This window comes from Capra hircus, chromosome 3, assembly GCF_001704415.2.
Source record: "Capra hircus breed San Clemente chromosome 3, ASM170441v1, whole genome shotgun sequence".
Lineage (NCBI taxonomy): Eukaryota > Metazoa > Chordata > Mammalia > Artiodactyla > Bovidae > Capra > Capra hircus.
This window is the reverse complement of record NC_030810.1, coordinates 112946312-112968628: the sequence shown is the minus strand read 5'-3', so window position 1 is coordinate 112968628 and position 22317 is coordinate 112946312. Positions and strand designations below refer to the sequence as shown.

At 42.5% G+C, this 22317-nt stretch overlaps 1 protein-coding gene across 2 annotated transcripts in view; it reads right to left on the bottom strand.

The window, feature by feature from the left end:
* C3H1orf226 (chromosome 3 C1orf226 homolog) overlaps nt 1–22317 on the bottom strand; it is a 358341-nt gene that overhangs the window by 82059 nt on the left and 253965 nt on the right. The window contains exon 4 of one of the 2 annotated variants that reach the window (XM_018046419.1): nt 16535–16608. In XM_018046419.1, the coding sequence (XP_017901908.1) occupies nt 16535–16608 (74 nt within the window). The remainder of the gene's footprint in view (nt 1–16534; nt 16609–22317) is intronic. The other variant, XM_018046420.1, reaches the window with a different exon arrangement.

The window sequence follows — 22317 nt, the reverse complement described above, 5'->3', positions numbered from 1 at the left end:
ACGCTAGAGTGAAACACAGACCCTGCGCCAACTTCCCCATATCCATGCAAATCCAGGACACTCAGACACCACGAGGTCTCCTCCTACACAAATCCTTTCCCCTCACATGATCTGAAACCCACCAACACAAAACTGGTTTGTTCTGAGTAAGACAGCTCCTCTAACAACATGCAAATATCTCCTGGGAAGCTAAAGTAATATCTGTCAGTCATTCAAGCATTAAATCATTACAACAGTTAAACCGGTTTGTTTACGTCTGCTCCTACAGGAGGACTACCAGTTATAAACCCTCCTTGCTTGAGATGCAAAATATTCAAAGAGGTTTATAGTGCTTGTTGGCATCAGGGGTCTTACCTTGGAATTCATAAACCTCAGGGCCATGGGGTCCATAAATCGTCAAAAAACAAATCAAAATTTTGCAAGTGCGAAGAGAAATTAATTTTTCAAGGCAGAGAATCCAGTCCTCAACGTATTGTGAAAGGTATCTGTGTCCCATGAAAGGTCAAGACCATTCAACAGAAAAACAGGCAAGTGCCTACTTGGCAGCAAGGAGAGAAGGCAAGCAGAGAAGGGCTGGTATTATTTGCACATACTATCCTATCTGAGACTCTTTAATGCTCTGCACAAATTCTAAACTGGTTCTATGTATTCAAAGAGAAAAACAGGAAGCACATAGTAACAGCACTTGAAACCAGGCAGTCATTCAGTAATAGAACTGGGACCAGGCCTGGTTTCCCTGTTCCCAGGTTCTTCCTCCGTAGGGAAATTCCCTCCCTGGTAGGCAGTGTTTAATTATGTGAAGCTTTCTAAACACGGCCTAATTGAATTTTCCATGATTATTAGTGTAAAAGATACCCTCTAACGCCTGGCACAGAGAGACTGATCCAGAGGCTTTAACTCTGATCATGCTGGTGGCTGTCTTCACTCTTCTGCTGTGCACACCTATTCACTCTCTGGCTGGCTCTGCGCCTCACTGAGGCCATGCTGCCGGCCATTAAGAAGGGCAGTCCAGTGGTTAAGACTTCACCTTCCAAGGCAGGGGGTGTGGGTTCCATCCCTGGCCAGGGAGTTAAGATCCCACATGCCTCGTGGCCAAAACACCAAAACATAAAACAGAGACAATATTGTATCAAATTCAATAAAGACTTTTAAAATGGTCCCCACCAAAAAAAATTTTTTTAAAAAAGAAGAAGGGTAGAGAATAAGGCCACCAAGAGGATAAGCAGGCTTAACAGCCATTTTGAAATGAATGTTTTAGTGCAGCCAACAAGTGAATCAAGCCTGCCCTAGCTTGGACATGCAGTATTTATTGAGCACCTACTACGTAGAAAGAATCCTTCCAGGTACTAAGATACAGTAGTACACGAAACAGGTGTGGTTGCTGCTTCTGTGGAGCTCAGGCTTAAGTGTTACCATGACAAAATTTCCACCCTTTCGCCATGATTGAATTTAATAATCAAGTGGGATCCACCAGAGGCAGAACACAAAGGTAAAACTACCAAAGATTCAAGCTGAAGTCACTGGGAATTTTTTTCTCCCCCTGCTCCTTAAGCAAGATGATTCTCTTAATTACTCTCAATATTCGGGCTGTCACTAGTCTGAATGATCCAAGGTTACAACAGTTCACAGACCTAGCCCTCTCTATGCTGGGTACTGCTCCTGTCACTTTTATCTGGACATTCTTCCCACTGGCCTCAGATTACGGGGCTATCTTTCCCTTGGTCACCTCCCTGATACGATCTCTTCACCTCCGGGGAGTGCTGCGTGCCACCTCACACTGGTTACCCTAAAACATCACACTGACTTTGGAACTCTGAATCAAAGCCCTCATGAGAAGACAGTAAGTACAGATGCGGAAGCAAGTTCCTGACACATCACTGAGAGAAAAACGGGCTCATGAAGCAGAGGAATACACAGAATATCAAATTTTGAAAAAAATACCTGAGTGTCTATATTTGCATACAGAGTGGCACTAGAAGGAACAAATGTTGAAGGAAGGGCATTTGACTTTTTCCTTGATAAAACTCTGTCAGGGTTTTATTTTTAGTAACAAACATGTATCATTTGGTCACTGTAAAGCTCCTACGTCAGGCATATTCCCCTGAGCCTTAAAGCTATCATAGAAAAGAGAGTCACTGTGAGGACCTTGAGGAGACAAGCCGTGCCTTATCTGTTTTGGCCTTCCTGGAGCTTTCTACACAGTGCATATGACTCTGCCTTTGGAGTCAGAAATGAAAAGCAAGAGGGAGGAGAGAAGGAAGGTCTTGGATGTGTGTGGTAACCTGAGCATGGGACACAGAGCCAGAGCATGAATTACATGTCAGCAGTCCCTTGCTGGAGGCTCACGGTCTACCCTAGGAGTTTACTGAGCCTTCCTAAGCACAAGGGAGTTGATCAGCCTGTGATGATTAAACAGCAGAACTTGCTTTTAAGGAAAGCTAAAGAATGGCACGGGACAAAAAATGCACATAACTATGTAGGGTTGAAAGCAAACAAAAGAGAAGGCAGGAAAAAATGAAACAAGAGGAGACACAGAGGAAGAGAAATGGCGCTGCATCAGAACTGAGAAAATGCTGGTACATCTGGAGACGTGGGGGGCACCAGCAGTGCACTCGGAAGGAGTGACTTCTGCGAAGTGATGGAAATCAATGTCAGACTGCAAGGAGCTGCAGGACGGCAGGCGGTGGGGAAAACATGCGGAGTTTGGGGAGGAAGGCGAGAGTTGACAGAAGTTGTGCCCTTGAATGGGGTTAGCAGGGATGAGGGGGGCTACTTCAGGACCGTAGAAAGCAGAACACATTGCCAGGGGGAGACAGGGAGCCAGCCCATGCAAAGAGACAGAGTGGCTGGGGACAAGGGTAGGAGTGCTCATGGAGCTGAAGAAGCAAGTGAAGATGGGTCTGAAACAGACAGGCAAGGGGCAGAGGGCAGCCGGCAATGGCATGAAGAGGTTCGAAGAGAAGGAGGAAATCTGAGGAGCCTCAGAGAAGACGGGTGTCACCTAAGGAGAGTGAGGATGTACCAACAGAACTGACAGGTAGTGAAAGGTTTCAGCACCTTAGCGAGTGGGATTTCTACCCGGGACTCAAAATGGAGTGCAGAGCAGCCCTGGGGAACTAAATGAAGCCAGACAGAATGAATGATTTTCCTTCCCCTTCTTAGTTCATAAGCGTCTCCATGCATAAAATCGGATGAGTAATTTCTACTCATGCATATGTATAAAAAGACACTGTCTGTGAAAGGTTCTGGAGCTGGAGGGAATAAAAACATCAACTCTACACAAAACATCACTCATGACAGAATGATGGATGCCCAGACCCTTCAGATGATACAAAAGAAGTTAGGTAGAGATCGAGAGGCTGGGCTCCTTCTAGATTCCTGGTTATCAGTTTTCCCACTTTAGCAGAGGCACCTCAAGAAACTCACACAATGGGAGGCTGAAGGAGAGAACACTCATCCTTAGAAAAAATAATATGGGAAGATGCACACAGTCACCCTTGTCCCTTGTGAATCACAAATGAGAAGGACACAAGAGACAGGTATGTAACAAAAGCAAAGAGCCGGCTCCCGGTCTGCTCATCGCTCCCTCATCGTTCAGGACCCTTCATATTTCTGCACCCCTCCATAATCCAGCGACAGTGCAGCAAAGGGAACACAGGCCAGGGTTTGAGTTCAGGACCTGGGCGTGTGAAGGTCTGAAAGAAAGGATCTCATATAACAGAACTGTCTGTATCTGGGAGGTCTCCATCTGATCTTGGAGGGTCAACATGGATTCTGGAGAGCCATCTGTAAGAATTCTGAGAGAGCTTTTCAGCTCCACAGAACAACAGAGTAATCAATTACTATTCAGTCTGTCTTCTCTCCTAATTATGTATCTATATATCCTAAACTAGGATAGTAACTAATTCCTTTTCAAAATAACGCATAAAAAACTCTCTTATCTTAAATCCCTACAGGATCCTTTCCTTCTCCCTTTATAAAGGTGTTACTATCTCCTCCTTTAAAAACGAAGTTATTCATTTGCTCTCACAGCTAAGCACCAATTCATCATACTACGGTTCTCCTTTCCTTTCACTGGCAGATTCTGCCCCAGCCTCTCTAATGACAATGCTCCTGTAGAACTCACACTTCATCTCAGACACCAGCCTGTCTTCTGCCTTCACTCTCCTTTCAGAATGGATACCCTTTTCATTCCTCTTCAAGCCTTCCAAAATGCTGCCTAGGATTTTTTCTGCTTTACTGTGGTAATATACTTACTCTAATAAGAAAGTATTAAAGAAGCACTTCTCTAAGCATCAGCACTTGACTCTTCACGTACTAGAAGATAATTCACTATCTTTTGTCTTCCATTTTTGCTGTCAGCCTAATTATGTTCCTTTGTAGGCAATATTTTTTTCTCCTCCAGATTGTTTTAAGATAGTTATCTTCCACATTCTGTAGTTTCATTACTATGAGACAATAGAGTTTTATTCCTTATTTTAAAAAAAGAATTTTTCTTTACCTTGCTTGTAATTTGATATGCTTCCTGAATCTGAGGATATTCATCATTCCTTAATCATGTCTGGCTTGATCATTTAAACTCTTGATTGTTCACTAAGTTAAACAAGCGTCATGGGGTGCTTGATTTCCCAAGAAATCCCCAAGTATCAGAGAACAGGTTTATCAATCCCTAAGAGAGAATACATTTCATTCACCTTAAAATCTAGTTTTTTGGCATCCTCCAAAGTGTCCTGAATTGTGATCTATGAGTTTGAAATGATAACAACAAAACTAAGAAGGCAACTAAATGAATGTGCTGGTTTTGAGAGGTGTACAGTACTGAGTGGAATAGCAAAATACAAAGGACAGACGCTCAGGAGACAGGCAGTTCTCTGACCATTTACTAATTATGCGATCATGGAAAACGTCTAATGCCTCTGAAGCTCAATATCTTCATCTTCAGAATGGGAATGACAGATTCTACCACTCCTAGCTGTTCAGACTGAGGAACACACACATCAAACCTCACCTGACTCCAGATTTAAAGGCAGGAACTATGTTTTGCTCACTGCTGTACCAGTTATCAATTTCTTGCCCTTTCAACACATGCTCTGTGATAATGGGCAGAATTCCTTTATGTATTCATCCTTTACACTGAGCAGGCTGTTTGAATTTCTCTGTATAATGGAAGGACACTGAAGGAGGTGTGGGCTTCCTCTCTTGCTGGTGGTCTGTCCTAGCGACAAGCCCAGAATATAGCTCTTCAGTGAGCTCAGGTTCCCAGTGTGGCTGGGTGAGTCCCACCTACCCATGAAGGTCCTGAATGTGCCACGCCCCCAGCCACAGTGACACGCCTGCTCCCTCTGTGCACCCACCTACTGGCAGCACTTCTCATGCACCCGGCCCCTGAGGATTGCTTCCTATTTTCCCAGCAACTGGGGACAAGCTCTGGCGGAGGCAACCCCGTGAGCCTCTCTGCCATTCAGATGGTATGTCACATCCTCCACCATGAAGTGTGAGCCCCAGTATGGGAGAAGGGTCTCCTCCCCAAATTGGTCCTCCTTTTTGTACTCTCCTTCAGTCCTAGAGGACTCTTAGAATTGCTCTTTATGTCTTGAAGGTCCTGTTTTGTTATAGCTTAGTAATTCTGCATAATCCTTCTATTTAAAACACTGTGTGAGACTTGTCTCCCAGTTAGACCCAGACTGACAAACCGCTGCTTTCCTCAGGGCCTTGCACAACGACCAGCAACACACATCAGCTCTCCATGCATTCTCTCCTCCCTGCCCCAGTTAGCCTTGAATAATTTACCTGACTTGCTCAAAATCAAACACAGCTCCATGTGGAGGGTCAAAACTAGAATGCGCTTCCTCTAACTTCTAATCATCTCACCAACTGCTTGGATGCTAATTAATGCCATTTCTGGGGAATGACTAGAAACTCTTTGGGAGTGGGGGATATACCTGCTTGATCCTTTATACTCAAACCTGGAGAATTACTTCTAGTCTGGCTCCTGAAAACTTCAGGTTTGATTAATTTACTTCCTCTGGTTTAAAGAAAAAAAAGATTTTTATTTGTTTGACAATCTGATCCCTAATATGATGAACATAAATGTCCTAGAGACTTTTAAAATCAAATATGTAAATTCTGTCAGTGCCCAATAAATCTAAAAAGGCAGAAGACATCAAGGCAGGGAAAACTGAGTTTCAAAAGCACAGTGACTTCCATAACAGTATAGCCACTCCAGTGCTATTTTTAAGCTTTTTTCTTTTTTTTTAAATGAGTATGCCCTTTAAATCAGAAAAGGTAAAATAAGCATATTAACTAAAGAAGTGAAAATAGAGGAAAAATAAAAACATCTTCATTTTCCAGGCTTCCCATTTTATTCAACAGTCTTATCAATGACTTGGATGAAAATATTAAAATTTCACTTAACAGAAAATGAAGAGGGACAGTTAACGTGTTACTAGAACCTGCTGTGATGGTTTATACTGGGTCAGTTCAGCTATGCTACAACTATGTATCTCAGCATTCCCTTCCCTGCAGAACCACAGTTGAGGACTGCTCACAGGAGAAACTTGTGGGGATTTAGGAGGCTGAGACGGAGAAGGCAATGGCACCCCACTCAAATGGCACCCCACTCTTGCCTGGAAAATCCCATGGATGGAGGAGCCTGGTAGGCTGCAGTCCATGGGGTCGCTGAGAGTCGCACACGATTCAGTGACTTCACTTTCACTTTTCACTTTCCTTCATTGGAGAAGGAAACGGCAACCCACTCCAGTGTTCTTGCCTGGAGAATCCCAGGGACGGCAGAGCCTGGTGGGCTGCCGTCTGTGGGGTCACACAGAGTCAGACACGACTGAAGCGACTTAGCAGCAGTAGCAGCAGGAGGCTGAGATGAAGTAGCAATAATGCTCTGAAGGTCATTATTCATTCAAGGCAGGAAAGGATGAACATGGAGGTAGTAGTGAGCTGTAATTTGCCCTCACTCTTCGGTGCCCCGTACCTGGCTGTCCTTCAGAACTATCAGCCCTGCAGAATCACAGCGTTGAATTTGTAAATTGCTTTGGGTAGTATACTCATTTTCACTATATTGATTCTTCCGATCCATGAACATGGTATATTTCTCCATCTATTAGTGTCCTCTTTGATTTCTTTCATCAGTGTTTTATAGTTTTCTATATATAGGTCTTTAGTTTCTTTAGGTAGATATATTCCTAAGTATTTTATTCTTTTCATTGCAATGGTGAATGGAATTGTTTCCTTAATTTCTTTTTCTACTTTCTCATTATTTGTGTATAGGAATGCAAGGGATTTCTGTGTGTTGATTTTATATCCTGCAACTTTACTATATTCATTGATTAGCTCTAGTAATTTTCTGGTGGAGTCTTTAGGGTTTTCCATGTAGAGGATCATGTCATCTGCAAACAGTGAGAGTTTTACTTCTTCTTTTCCAATTTGGATTCCTTTTATTTCTTTTTCTGCTCTGATTGCTGTGGCCAAAACTTCCAGAACTATGTTGAATAGTAGCAGTGAAAGTGGGCACCCTTGTCTTGTTCCTGACTTTAGGGGAAATGCTTTCAATTTTTCACCATTGAGGATAATGTTTGCTGTGGGTTTGTCATATATAGCTTTTATTATGTTGAGGTATGTTCCTTCTATTCCTGCTTTCTGGAGAGTTTTTATCATAAATGGATGTTGAATTTTGTCAAAGGCCTTCTCTGCATCTATTGAGATAATCATATGGTTTCTATTTTTCAATTTGTTAATGTGGTGAATTACATTGATTGATTTGCGGATATTGAAGAATCCTTGCATCCCTGGGATAAAGCCCACTTGGTCATGGTGTATGATCTTTTTAATGTGTTGTTGGATTCTGATTGCTAGAATTTTGTTGAGGATTTTTGCATCTATGTTCATCAGTGATATTGGCCTGTAGTTTTCTTTTTTTGTGACATCTTTGTCAGGTTTTGGTATTAGGGTGATGGTGGCCTCATAGAATGGGTTTGGAAGTTTACCTTCCTCTGCAATTTTCTGGAAGAGTTTGAGTAGGATAGGTGTTAGCTCTTCTCGAAATTTTTGGTAGAATTCAGCTGTGAAGCCATCTGGACCTGGGCTTTTGTTTGCTGGAAGATTTCTGATTACAGTTTCAATTTCTGTGCTTGTGATGGGTCTGTTAAGATTTTCTATTTCTTCCTGGTTCAGTTTTGGAAAATTGTACTTTTCTAAGAATTTGTCCATTTCTTCTACGTTGTCCATTTTATTGGCATACAACTGCTGATAGTAGTCTCTTATGATCCTTTGTATTTCTGTGTTGTCTGTTGTGATCTCTCCATTTTCATTTCTAATTTTATTGATTTGATTTTTCTCTCTTTGCTTCTTGATGAGTCTGGCTAACGGTTTGTCGATTTTATTTATCCTTTCAAAGAACCAGCTTTTGGCTTTGTTGATTTTTGCTATGGTCTCTTTTGTTTCTTTTGCATTTATTTCTGCCCTAATTTTTAAGATTTCTTTCCTTCTACTAACTCTGGGGTTCTCCAATTCTTCCTTTTCTAGTTGCTTTAGTTGTAGAGTTAGGTTATTTATTTGACTTTTTTCTTGTTTCTTGAGGTATGCCTGTATTGCTATGAACTTTCCTCTTAGCACTGCTTTTATAGTGTCCCACAGGCTTTGGGTTGTTGTGTTTTCATTTTCATTAGTTTCTATGCATATTTTGATTTCTTTTTTGATTTCTTCTGTGATTTGTTGGTTATTCAGAAGTGTGTTGTTCAACCTCCATATGTTGGAATTTTTAATAGTTTTTCTCCTGTAATTGAGATCCAAATAATTTCAAGATTTGTATGGAAATACAAAACACCTCGAATAGCCAAAGCAATCTTGAGAAAGAAGAATGGAACTGGAGGAATCAACTTGCCTGACTTCAGGCTCTACTACAAAGCCACAGTCATCAAGACAGTATGGTACTGGCACAAAGACAGACATATAGATCAATGGAACAAAATAGAAAGCCCAGAGATAAATCCACACACATATGGACACCTTATCTTTGACAAAGGAGGCAAGAATATACAATGGAGTAAAGACAATCTCTTTAACAAGTGGTGCTGGGAAAACTGGTCAACCACTTGTAAAAGAATGAAACTAGAACACTTTCTAACACCATACACAAAAATAAACTCCAAATGGATTAAAGATCTAAATGTAAGATCAGAAACTATAAAACTCCTAGAGGAGAACATAGGCAAAACACTCTCAGACATAAATCACAGCAGGATCCTCTATGATCCACCTCCCAGAATTCAGGAAATAAAAGCAAAAATAAACAAATGGGATCTAATTAAAATTAAAAGCTTCTGCACAACAAAGGAAAATATAAGCAAGGTGAAAAGACAGCCTTCTGAATGGGAGAAAATAATAGCAAATGAAGCAACTGACAAACAACTAATCTCAAAAATATACAAGCAACTTATGCAGCTCAATTCCAGAAAAATAAACGACCCAATCGAAAAATGGGCCAAAGAACTAAATAGACATTTCTCCAAAGAAGACATATGGATGGCTAACAAACACATGAAAAGATGCTCAACGTCACTCATTATTAGAGAAATGCAAATCAAAACCACAATGAGGTACCACTTCACACCAGTCAGAATGGCTGCAATCCAAAAGTCTACAAGCAATAAATGCTGGAGAGGGTGTGGAGAAAAGGGAACCCTCCTACACTGTTGGTGGGAATGCAAACTAGTACAGCCACTATGGAGAACAGTGTGGAGAGTCCTTAAAAAATTGCAAATAGAACTACCTTATGACCCAGCAATCCCACTGCTGGGCATACACACCGAGGAAACCAGAATTGAAAGAGACACATGTACCCCAATGTTCATCGCAGCACTGTTTATAATAGCCAGGACATGGAAACAACCTAGATGTCCATCAGCAGATGAATGGATAAGAAAGCTGTGGTACATATACACAATGGAGTATTACTCAGCCGTTAAAAAGAATTCATTTGAATCAGTTCTGATGAGATGGATGAAACTGGAGCCAGTTATACAGAGTGAAGTAAGCCAGAAAGAAAAACACCAATACAGTATACTAACACATATATATGGAATTTAGGAAGATGGCAATGACGACCCTGTATGCAAGACAGGAAAAAGGACACAGATGTGTATAACAGACTTTTGGACTCAGAGGGAGAGGGAGAGGGTGGGATGATTTGGGAGAATGGCATTCTAACATGTATACTATCATGTAAGAATTGAATTGCCAGTCTATGTCTGACGCAGGGTGCAGCATGCTTGGGGCTGGTGCATGGGGATGACCCAGAGAGATCTTGTGGGGAGGGAGGTGGGAGGGGGGTTCATGTTTGGGAATGCATGTAAGAATTAAAGATTTTAAAATTAAAGAATCAAAAAAAAATCAAAAAAAAAATCATGACATTTCACAAAAAAAAAAAAAGAATCACAGCGAACCGAGGACTGCCATCAGAAGCTGCAACTGCAAACTCAAAGGCAGCAGCCATCAAGGGTCAACAGCCCCCCACAGACATCCGTGCCTGTCCCCGTCACGATTCCACTCTAGCACATGAAAGCACCTAGCATCCTGCATGCTCTGACTTCTAACCCACACCAGGACTGGCTCATGACCTCCTTGGTCTTTTTTGGACCTTTTACTTCCTGGCTCCTGCCATTATTGTATAGGTCTAAAATGTTAGTTGCTCAGTCGTGTCTAACTCTTTGAGACCCTAAGGACTGTAGCCCACAAGGCTCCTCTGTCCATGGATTCTCCAGGCAAGAATACTGGAGTAGGTTGCCATTTCCTTCTCCAGGGGATCTTCCTGACCCTAAATCCTATAACAAATCCCTCATGCCATAACAGTCATAGTTATCTGCTTCCAGGATTCACAAGTATCCAAAAGTTCTGAATAACAGGTTCAAATGAAATGCATCTAATTTAACAACAGTGTATGTAAAGTTATGTACTTAGGCTAAAAAATAAAGCAGAAAACTGCAGAAATAAAGAAAGGGTAAAAAAATCTTGATTGAAAGCAATTACTGTGAATATCCTAAGGATTCTGAACAATTAAATCCACCACAATGTACGACTTAACACAGTTTGTTTAACACATGAATAAAACATGTTATGATCTAATTCTTAAAAAACAAATGCAAAACTCTATATCATGAGGATAAAACTGTGTCTCTAAATTTACACTAAGACAGCATCTGGAACATTATATTAAATTCCAACATATTTTATGAAGAAATACGATGTTTTGAAATTAGGAAGTCTAGAAAAAATATAATGAAGTATGGCTTCAGAAACTTTAGGGAAATAAGATCAATATATGTGTGGCTCCAGAGAGGAGAGCTAGGATAAATGGACAAAAATTACATAAACAAAGACATTTGCCTTCACTGAATTAAGAATGCCATAACAGCAAATACTTTAGAGAAATAGAGGCATCCTGTAATGGAGGGGAAATGAACCAGATGTTCACCACAGTACTTTAACCTCTTAAAGCTCATGACTATAAAAGTTACATGGGGTTCAAGGAGGGGGAGAGGGAGTTTGTACATAATGGGTGCAAAGTTTAGAGTTATGAGAACATCTTGGAAGCAGATAGCAATGCTGATTGCACGACACAGTCAATGTAACGAAGGCCACTCTTTTGTATACTTAAAAGTGGACAGAATGGCAAACTTTCTGTTTATATATATACACACACATACATATATATACACATATATATATTTCATCACAATTTTAAAAATGATTCTATTCTGTGTGAGGGATGCAAAAAATTTAAACTGAAACTCTGACTTAATAAAAAACAAAAACTTCATTACTTCATTATTACTTTCCATTACTGCAAAGTCATTTGTTTTAACTAGGAAGAGTACATTTTTACTATAAAGGAGTTTTCCTAACGTGAACGCTACGGTAATCAAAGGCATAGCAATTATGTATTCCTCAACAATGCTACTGAATCCAACTAGAGTGGTTCCTTAAGGGCAGGAAAATAATTATACCCAAGAAAAAGTTCATTTGTAAATGTTACTATATATTATCATGATAATAAATGTTACTATTGATGACAAAAGGGTACACACACAGTTTAGAAAAATGTCCTCTTTCATCTACCCACAGCATGTAGAAACTAAAATACAATTTAATACATGAGGGAAAAAAAAACATAGGAGGGGGGAAAAGTAACTAGGAAACTGGGATAGCATTAAGAAAACTTCATTCTTTTGTTCATAAACACAGGCTGTTCAATTTTGATACATCAGCAAGATATCCACAAGACATCTACAACCAAAAAGTCTGCTGTATGGAAGGTTTTTTTTTTTTTTTTTTTAAAGGTGGTGTTTGGCCAAAGAAAAATTCACTTTAAGATTTCCTTGATGTCTTCTACTCCCCACCAAAACCCATTTTTCTTCTTAAAAAATGAATGGAAAAAGATATACCATACTAATACTAATTGGGAAGAAATCTTTGAAAAAGAACAAAGTTGGAAGACTAAGTCTATCTGAGTTCAATGATTGTTAAGCTACAGCAATCAAGACACTATGGTACTGGTATGAAGACAGACAATTAGATAAAAGGGACAGATTAAAGAGTTCTGAAATAAACCACACAGATATGGATAACTGATTTTCAACAAAGGTACTTCAGTGGAGAAAGAACAATCTTTTCAACAAATGAGCCTGGAACAATTGCACATTCATTTGCAGAGCAAAAACAAAACTGCCCCCAAATTACTTTTGATATATTCCTAACATCATATAAAAATTGATTCAAAATAGATCATATACCTAAACATAAAGTCTAAAATTATAATGCTTCCAGAAGAGAACACAGAAGAAAATCTTTGTGACCTTGAGTAAGCAAAGATTTTTTAGATATGACACCAAAAGCACAAATAATATAATATGAACTTCTTCAAAAGACACTACTGACATAAAGACAACCCAGACTTGAATAAAATATTTGCAAATCATATATCTGATAAAGGACATGAATCCAAAATTTATCAGGAACCCTCAAAATTCAAAAAAAGAAAGCAAAACACCTAAATTAAAAATGAGCTAAAAGACTGGAACAGATGCTTCACAAAAGATATACAAATGGCACATGTGATGAAAAGATGCTCAACATTGTTACTCACTAGGAAAACGCAAATTAAAACCACAATGAGATACTACATTATGCCAATATGCAGGGCTAAAAAGAGTGATGATACCAGATGCTGGCAGGGATGTGAAGGAACTAGCGGTATAATCGCTTTAGAAAAAAGTTTGGCGGTTTCATAAAAAGTTCGACAGGGACTTCTCTGGCAGTGCAGTGGTTAAGACTCTATGCTTCCACTGCGGGGAGGCGCAGGTTCTGTTTCTGGTAGGGGAACTAAGATCCTGGAGAAGGCAATGGCACCCCACTCCAGTACTCTTGCCTGGAAAATCCCATGGACAGAGGAGCCTGGTAGGCTACAGTCCATGGTGCCATGAAGAGTCAGACACAACTGAGCAACTGAGCTTTCACTTTTCACCTTCATGCACTGGAGAAGGAAATGGCAACCCACTCCAGTGTTCTTGCCTGGAGAATCCCAGGGACGGGGGAGCCTGGTGGGCTGCTGTCTATGGGGTCGCACAGAGTCGGACAAGACTGAAGTGACTTAGCAGCAGCAGCAACTAAGATCCTGCATGCCCCTGCAACACAGCCAGTAAATAAATAAAAATAAAGAATGGCACAGCCAAAATAAAGAGACACACCTTAAAAGTCACTCTGAGATTCACCAACCAAAGAGATAACCACTTAAAATTCACTTTAAAAAGAAGCTCAGCATACACCTAACAAATAATCATTCTACTCCTGGGTATACACCCAAGAAAGATTAAAAACATGTATCTACCAAAAGGCTGTGTATCAACAGTTGTAGAAGTTTTCACAGTAACAGTCAAAAACTGGAAAGCACGGAAATGCCCATTAAATGTGAATGGCTAAGTAAACGGTGCGATACAGTGGGAAGCGCTCAGTGTGCTCAGTTGTATCCGACTCTTGGCGGCCTCACAGACCGCAGCCGCCCAGGCTCCTCTGTCCGTGGAAATTTTCAGGCAAAGACACTGGAGTGGGCTACCATCTCCTACTCTGGGAGATCCTCCCGACCCAGGAATCAAACCTGCATCTCTCGCGTCTCGTGCACTGGCAGGTGGGTTCTTTACCACCAGCGCCACCTGGGAAGCCCATACAATGGGGAACAACCAATAAAAAGGGATAAGCTATTGATACATGCCGCGGCAAGGAATTCATCTTACAATGATTATGCTAAACGGAAGGAGCCAGACCAAGAGAAAGCAGGGGTACACGGTACTCCTGTGTACCATGTACTTTTTACTCTATTTATACAAAACTCAAGAGAGCACAAACTCATCTCCAGTGACAGAAGGGAGATGAGTAGCTGCCTGGAGACTTTTGGGGAAGGAGGAAGGGAGACGGGGCAGGGAGGGATGAGAGGGAAAGGATACAGCATGGCACAGACTTTGGGGGGATGTATGCTTAGTGTCTCGGCTGAGGTGACAGTTCTAGAAGTCAAACGTAATGTGAGAGAATTTACCCAACTATTCATGTTAAATATGCTCAGTGTCTGTATGTCAACTACACCTCAGTAAAGCTGCTATAAGAATAAATAAAAGCAAAAAAAAAAAAAAAAGCAACAGCTTGTTTGGGATATGAAACTTTGGGGAAAGTTTCTTCTTTCAAACCAGGAAAAGGCAAGATTAATGTTCATGCCCAGCACCCACACAGAGGTCATTTTTATATGTATATAATGCCACTGTAAAAAGTAAAACCCAAGAAACTTCCTTTCACAAGGTGCAAATGACAAGGTTTGTCCATTCACATCCTTCAAGCCCCATTCTGATGCAACATGTTTCATGAAGCCTTTCCTTATCACTTAAGTAGAAAGTGATCATTCCCTCCTGTGAATCACCGTAACACTTAAGTTAATTTTTGGATTATTAATTCAGTACATTTATCCATCCACCCATCACACATTTACTAAATGCCTCATAGAGAACAGACACAGGCTTGGTGCTAGAAATACGAAAGTGAGTTGAACACAGCTCTTCACTGATAAGAGCCTCATAGCCTAGTGGTAAAAGATACATCTTTAAGTGGCAGTAACACATAACAATTATTTCAACAAACACAAGTACAAAAGAAACACAGAGAATGAAATTCATTTTGTCAGACACACTGTCTTGTACTACAATGATTTGTTCAGGATTCCATTTCCCTGCTGCTGCTGCTAAGTCACTTCAGTCGTGTCCGACTCTGTGTGACCCCATAGACGGCAGCCCACCAGGCTCCCCGGTCCCTGGGTTCTCCAGGCAAGAACACTGGAGTGGGTTGCCATTTCCTTCTCCAATGCATGAAAGTGAAAAGTGACAGGGAAGTCACTCAGTCGTGTCCAGCTCTTCACGACCCCATGGACCGCAGCCTACCAGGCTCCTCTGTCCATGGGATTTTCCAGGCAAGAATACTAGAGTGGGGTGCCATCGCCTTCTCCGTCCATTTCCCTACTTCAGCAAAACTTCCTAAGAACAAGGGATTTATTTTAGTCATCTGCTAAGTTACCTAGCACAGTACCTAGGATAAGTGTTCTAAATGGGCATATTTGTTTGAATGAATGGAAACTCCATTTCACAGTTATCTACTCTTTAATCTAGATGGCAAGGCCACCATAAACGCTGACTTCTCAGGTGAGTTCCAACCTTAATTCACCTTGTCAACCAAGGCAAGTAATTGAGAGGAGATAAAATCAGAACTTAAATCTAGAACCCCCAAATCCCAAAGGAATAGCTAATACCCTTTCCCCGGTGGGAAAAAACAGGAAGGAGGAAGAGGGGGATAGGGCTTGGTCGGCAGAGACCCAGGACAGAATAATGACACAGATGAACCGAGAGCCTGTGTGGGTCCCAGTAGGGCCCCGGCTGTGTGTACGTATCACCACCAGGCACTCCTCTGCCCGGGGCACACACAGATGGCAATCATCTAATCTCTGTAGGAACACTGGTCTCACCATGAAAGCAATTTCTATGGATCTGTTTGTGACTTTCTGCTGCCCCAGATGAACACAACCCCCTTATCCATGCTCAGTTTCTGAAGGGGCAGAACGGCAGAGCAGATTAACTTTGGGAAATTATAAGCATAGGCTAATGCGAAAAACCCACTTCTCTCATTTTGATCAACATACATACAATCACGAAATTTCAGTTAAAATATAACTGATACAAAATGAAAAGGTCTCAAGTTACAACTAAAACAGTTGGATTAAACGTCAAGCAGAAACCCTTCATAGTTCCCCTAGCACAATTATGAGAAGAATTTTCCTCTCTAAAAGATATGGCAGATTTGCTTCTTGAACTTACATCAACAGAAACAACAGGTCTCTGGAGGGGGAAGGAGAAATTTATTTTTCTTTGTTTAGACGTACCGCGCCGACAGATGGCTCCAACAGGTGGCTGGTGGGCCCTGGAGACTGGGCGCTTACCTGTAGATAGGATCCTGCATCACCAGCATCTTGCTCTCATCCCACGTCCACTCCTTTTTCTGCAATAAAAGAAGCTGTAAATGAATAAGTTAGGCTTGTCCTCAGCTACAGAACCAGGGCACACTCTGAGCTACTAACGCTTATGCAAACACATGCATTTGCTTCTGGCCTTGTTCCCTCTAAGAGGCCTGGAGTGGATTGCTCCGAATGGACAAGTGGAAAATGTCAAGTATCGGGTCGGATGTGTCTCCTTCAAGCACTTTAGGAGAGTGTCTCTCAAGGGTGCAGAGAGTAGGCAGGAGCCAAAGGGTCTCAGGGGACCACAGTCTAAATCATACTTTTGTGGAGAAGCAACCAGGAAAAAAGATCATACATCATTCCAGTGGAGCAGGAGAAGCAGGGAGAACAAGAGAGGGGCTGCCACAGGGACTGAATGATGCTGTCAAATCCGTGTGCAATGCGGACCCCAGCCTCCCTCCCTTCAGGAGCAGAGGAAAGGGCTGAATGCAAGCCTGGCAAGCTAACTAGTACATTTATAGTCACCCAAAATAGGATATTCACCTGGCTATGAGCCTAACCTACTGTGAACTCAAAGGAGATGGACCCCTAAGCAGCTGGGGAAGCGGACAGGAACGGGGACAGAGGATGGTAGTGGGGAGAGGATTCTAGGGCAATACTGGAACCCCAGACGCTTGATGAAGTCAGTGGCACTCCGCCATGTCGGGGGAAGCAGCCATCTCAAGCCCTCAGGCGCACCTGCAGTGCGGGGACAAAGAATTCTGCTCCACCTTCACTGGCCTTTGTTGGGGCAGTGTGTTCAGGACACCTGGGAGGAACACTCTCAGTTCTCCAGGGAAGAGAACATGGGGAGGGGGCTCACTACCAGCTCGCAGGGCTGAAGTCCCACACTCTTCCCAGCGGGGGAGTCTGGAGTCCCTTGTTACTCCTGGCAAGGGGAAGAGTCTAGGCTGCCATTCACAGTCTGGGGGTCAGGGGTAGGGGGAGCTTTTCCATGATTTCTGGCTGGAAGTTTTCTGTCTTGCTATGCCTCCCCTTCCCTCCTCCTTGGGTATGAGAGAAAGCAGGCTTTGTTGGGGTTCTGTGTCTGTTTCCAGTGTCATAGCTGGGTGGCAGGCTTCTTTTGACTCTGAGTCTGGGATATACGAGATGAAAACTAACCTCAGGGAACTCACAACTGTTTCCTTCCTTGCGTCCCCAGCCAGGCTGCCTTTTTTCCACCTTTCAAAATCTTACGTTTGTTTTACAGATAATGGTCAGAGTTTTCAGCTGTCCTTTAGCAGAAAGAATAGAGAAAAATGCACCCATCTGAAAAGTGGAAGTCTGGTTTGTATGTTTGTACAAAGCTCCAGATGCCAGGGCTCCAACTCTTCGAAGTCATTCCTACAACAATGGGTGTGAGCTTGTGTGAGGCCAGTAATCTTCAGCTTTAACAAACATTCCAGGTGATTGTGATATGACCCTAGGGTTGACAGCCATTCTTCGACACCAAAGAAAAGGTATAAAGTGAAATCCCTAATAGGAGAATCTCAGCATACTTCCTCTGGAGTCTTGGGCTTGGCACAGGAGAGTCTCTTGACATTCTAAAGACAGCCAGCTGATGGGGATCCCATTACACTGTTCCTGGCCAAGACGCATTCCTGATGTTACTCAATAAACAGCCACTGTGAATTGAATACTGGGTGGGCTAACAAGCGAGGCTGCTCTGCTCCTGAGGGAATCCAGCTTCAGCGCACTATCAGGAAAGTCTGCTCATTACATCCTTGCTACTCTGTTGTAATTTTTCAAAGTTAACAGAAGAGTTAATAACTCAATGCACCAAAAAGCCCATAAAGGTCCGAGAAGCTGCCACACCCACTGCCCCTCTCAGAGGAAAGTAACCTCAAAGAGGGTTCTTTCTGAGTGTGGGTGATGGCTTACACTGTGTGCAACTGATGAACCGGCCTTGCTAACCAGCCATGACTGATGGGGCTCAGAATCAGCAGCTGCCTGCACACAAGCAAGGCCAAGTGTCACAGAGGGCCTGGCCAGACCTGCCCAGCCCTTGAGCTCCGGGGCCAAGAAGAATCGTTGTGTGCACGCGAAGTCCCTTCAGTTGTTTCCAACTCTCTACTATGCCACGGACTGCAGCCTGCCAGGATCCTCTGTCAAAGGATTCTCCAGGCAAGAATACTGGAGTGGGTTGCCATGCCCTCCTCCAGGGGGATCTTCCCGACCCAGAGATCAAACCTGCGTCTCTTGCGTCTCCTGCACTGGTTTCTTCACCACCAATGCCTCCTGGGAAGCCTGAGAAGACCCAGTTCCACCCAATCAAATCCTCTCCTTAGACTATCAGATCCTAGATGGAGCCTAGACGGAGCCCCCAGTAATGGTAGGTGTATATCTTTCCTCTCAGGACTGCACCCCTGAGGAAGTGGAAGTATCATGTACCAGCCCACATTTCCTCCTAGCCTACTATAAGCCTCTGCTGAAGGTGATCTGGGCAAGACTCTTCCTTGCAAGTCTAAGGAATGCAACTAACACTTTCATCAAAAGGAAAGACTAATGAGGCAAATAATATGGAATAAATATTTTTCTTTCTCTGGAAGATCTGAAGAGAAGGATTCCCAGGACTCCCAATTCCCAGGGAACCTTATATTATTTTATTGAGGAATATCAGAAGGGGCCACAGCAGGCAGAAAATACTCTCCTTTTTAAAGTGATATGAGTATCCGTATAGAAAATCCTGGCCCCAAAATAAACAAACATCTTTTCACTTACTAATTTTCTTTTTCTGAAAATTCTGTTAAAATCCACTTAAGTAAAAGTCATAAGATCCCATGATATTTCCCCTTAAAGGTCTTGTAATAATCCTTGCATTACTTGTAGTAGTCCTTGAGAAGGGGACCACAGAGGATGAGATGGTTGGACGGCATCACTGACTCTGAACATGCGTTTGAGCAAGCTCCGGGAGATGGTGAAGGACAGGCAAGCCTGGCGTGCTGCAGTTTCATGAGGTCGCAAAGAGTCAGACACGACTGAGCAACTAAACAACTACAGTAATCCTTGCATGAATCCATTCAATCTATGAAGGGATAAAGAAATTATCAAAATAACTCAAAGGGTTTGGAGCATAGACAGGACCCAACAATGTTTCAGTTATTCAAAGAACCTGAGGCAAATATGGTTGGAGCATTTTAACCCAGTCTCCTCAATGTCTGGATGATGTTCCAACACCTTGAGAACTAAAGGCTCTCTACTCCTCCCCACACATCGTACATCCTTCCTATTCCATCATCTTTCAAATAAGACCCAGAGCAGTGCAGTTTCTTGAGCAAGGTGTCCCCATAGTTAATAGCCACTCAGGATTAGACTCAAGTTCTCCTGAGTTTTTGACCAGTAAGGGTGCTCTGGTACAATTCAGACTCAATGTATTATAGGAATAGCTTAAATCAGAGGGACTGATTCTTCTTTTTGCTCTGAACTTGTTTTAAACATCTCCTCCATTTTCCAAACATTATAGAGAAAAAACACACACACACACACACACACAAAGAGATCAACCTTCTCTCTCACTTTTCTAATAGTCTTCTAAGGAAAAAATTTTCAGGAAAAAATTGTTTTTAAAGAGAGAAAGAAAAGCTAATGACCTACCTTTATGGGATTATAAATCAAATTTGGCTTCAACTGTGGAAGAGACATACATTATTGAATAATAACTAGAGCCAAATTCAGTTTAACTGTCCTCAGAAAACTCAGAGCTCCAAATTATACCTGAAACCACTGCTTTTTTAGTGCTTGGAATTAAGGGCTTTGAGTTCTGGTAGCTTTGGGAGGAAATTTTCAGTTTTGCTACTCTCTGTCCTCAATGAGCTGTGGTCTCCAAAATATGCCAGGAGATGAAGACATTTCACGTTGAAACGGGAGTGGAAAAGGAGGTGGAGGACGGAAGAGAAGAGGAAGGGGGACGGCGGAGGACGCTGCTCTAGCGGCCGTGGCACCTCCGAATACTTTGGAAGAAAAAAGCACCCTGCAAACAGCCCCGGGAGGACTGAGCAAGGCTGGTCTTCCGGCTCCTTCAACCTGAAGTCCAGGCTCTGCAGGGCCTTACTGGTACCACTGGGAGCACAAGCAGTAACATCGCTGAGGCCAATGAGCAAGGCCCAGGGGGACAAGATCTACCTCCTCACTAGCTCCATAAGTATAAAGGAACAGGGATAAAAATGCGAGTGGGCAAAGCATACCTAGCGGGGCATACTGATACCCTAGGGGCAGCTGTCCAGCATTTTGCCACACATTCAGAACTGGGGTATAACTCCTCTCTCTTACTCTTTGTCCCCTCTGTACCTACAAAGGACACTGTGGCACTGCTGAGCCTTTTAAGAGAACTCTGATTTAATTTATTAGCCCATCCCTCTCTATGCCTTTCCCCACCCCAGCAGTCTCCCCTTCCCTACTTTTCTTCTTTTTAAAAAATGTATTCCACACTGCAAGGTAATTAAAAAGTCATGAGATAGAGAGAGCAGCTTAACTTGAAGGAAGGTTCTGCTTCACATACTGGCTAATAAAAATTTTCTAGAGAAAGGAAGATTGTGTCACACAAACGTGCCCCACAGACGTCTAATTACAGGAAGTGTAACTAACCCAGGGCCCCCAGGTGCTGCATTCGAAATCCATCATTACGTACACGCAGGGGCCCCACTCCCAGACAATGATCAGTGTGCGGGGATTCTGAGCAGGCCCGTCCTCAGAGACACAGGGATCCCCCTGACAGACAATCAGAACTCCCTGGCAGCCCTGCCAAGCCTTCCTCGGACCACACTGGGGCCTAAGACACTTTCACCCAGCCTGTCTTCCTTCCTTCCGCTCTCCTTCACTTGGAGTCAGACCCACACTGAAGCCTGACAGCTATGCCAGCCTTGCCTCCACACTTTCTCCCACGGGCATTTAATCCTGTCTTGGCATTTAATTGTTGGACCTAGAATAACACAAAGTGAGAAAGTAAAAAAGGAAAGATACAGGAAAGTCATATTTAGCCGCTTCATTTTCTTCATTCTTACCGGAAATTTCCCAGGTGATTCGGAAGAAAATATTTTCTTCCACTTAAGAACTTTATATACTGCTTCTCTTATACTATCAAAATTGACCTCCACTTTCAAGACAATGAGGCTCAGGAAGATAACTTACTCCCCTGCAAGGCCACCTAGTTCAGTGGCAATTAAAGCCCAACTTGTCTACCTCTAGACCCCACGTCTCTTTGCTACTCCAAGTGACAGAACCAAAGGTTTTCACTCTCCACTGTCAGGAAGCTTTTCACTTTCAACAGAGAGAAAGGGTAACAGGCTCGCAGTGCATGTTTTTATAAGACCCTAAATGAGGCAAGCACATCCTTAACTACAGATTTTCTCTTTCCTTTATCTAATGAATGTAAATACCCAGTCCTCCATGAAAAGTTACAGCCATCCCGAAATTCCAAAATTTCCTGACAGGGATGGAAGCCTGGTTCAGAGGTAGTCTGCCTGGAACAGTGCCAAGAACAGAAAACAGAGTCAAGGATATGGAACCCAGAAATGGATATGGCATCTCTGGAGGCCTTCCCTAGGAACCCAGAATAGAGGAAAACTCTATACTTCCATTTATTTCCTATCCTACTGGAAATTATCAGGAAGCACACCACAAAACCTTATTAATGTTCTTGAAAGCAATGGTGACTTCTTAAACAATTGAGAAATAAAATAAAATAAAACAGCACCTTGCAAAGGCCACAGTAACTCAGCCTGGCAAGC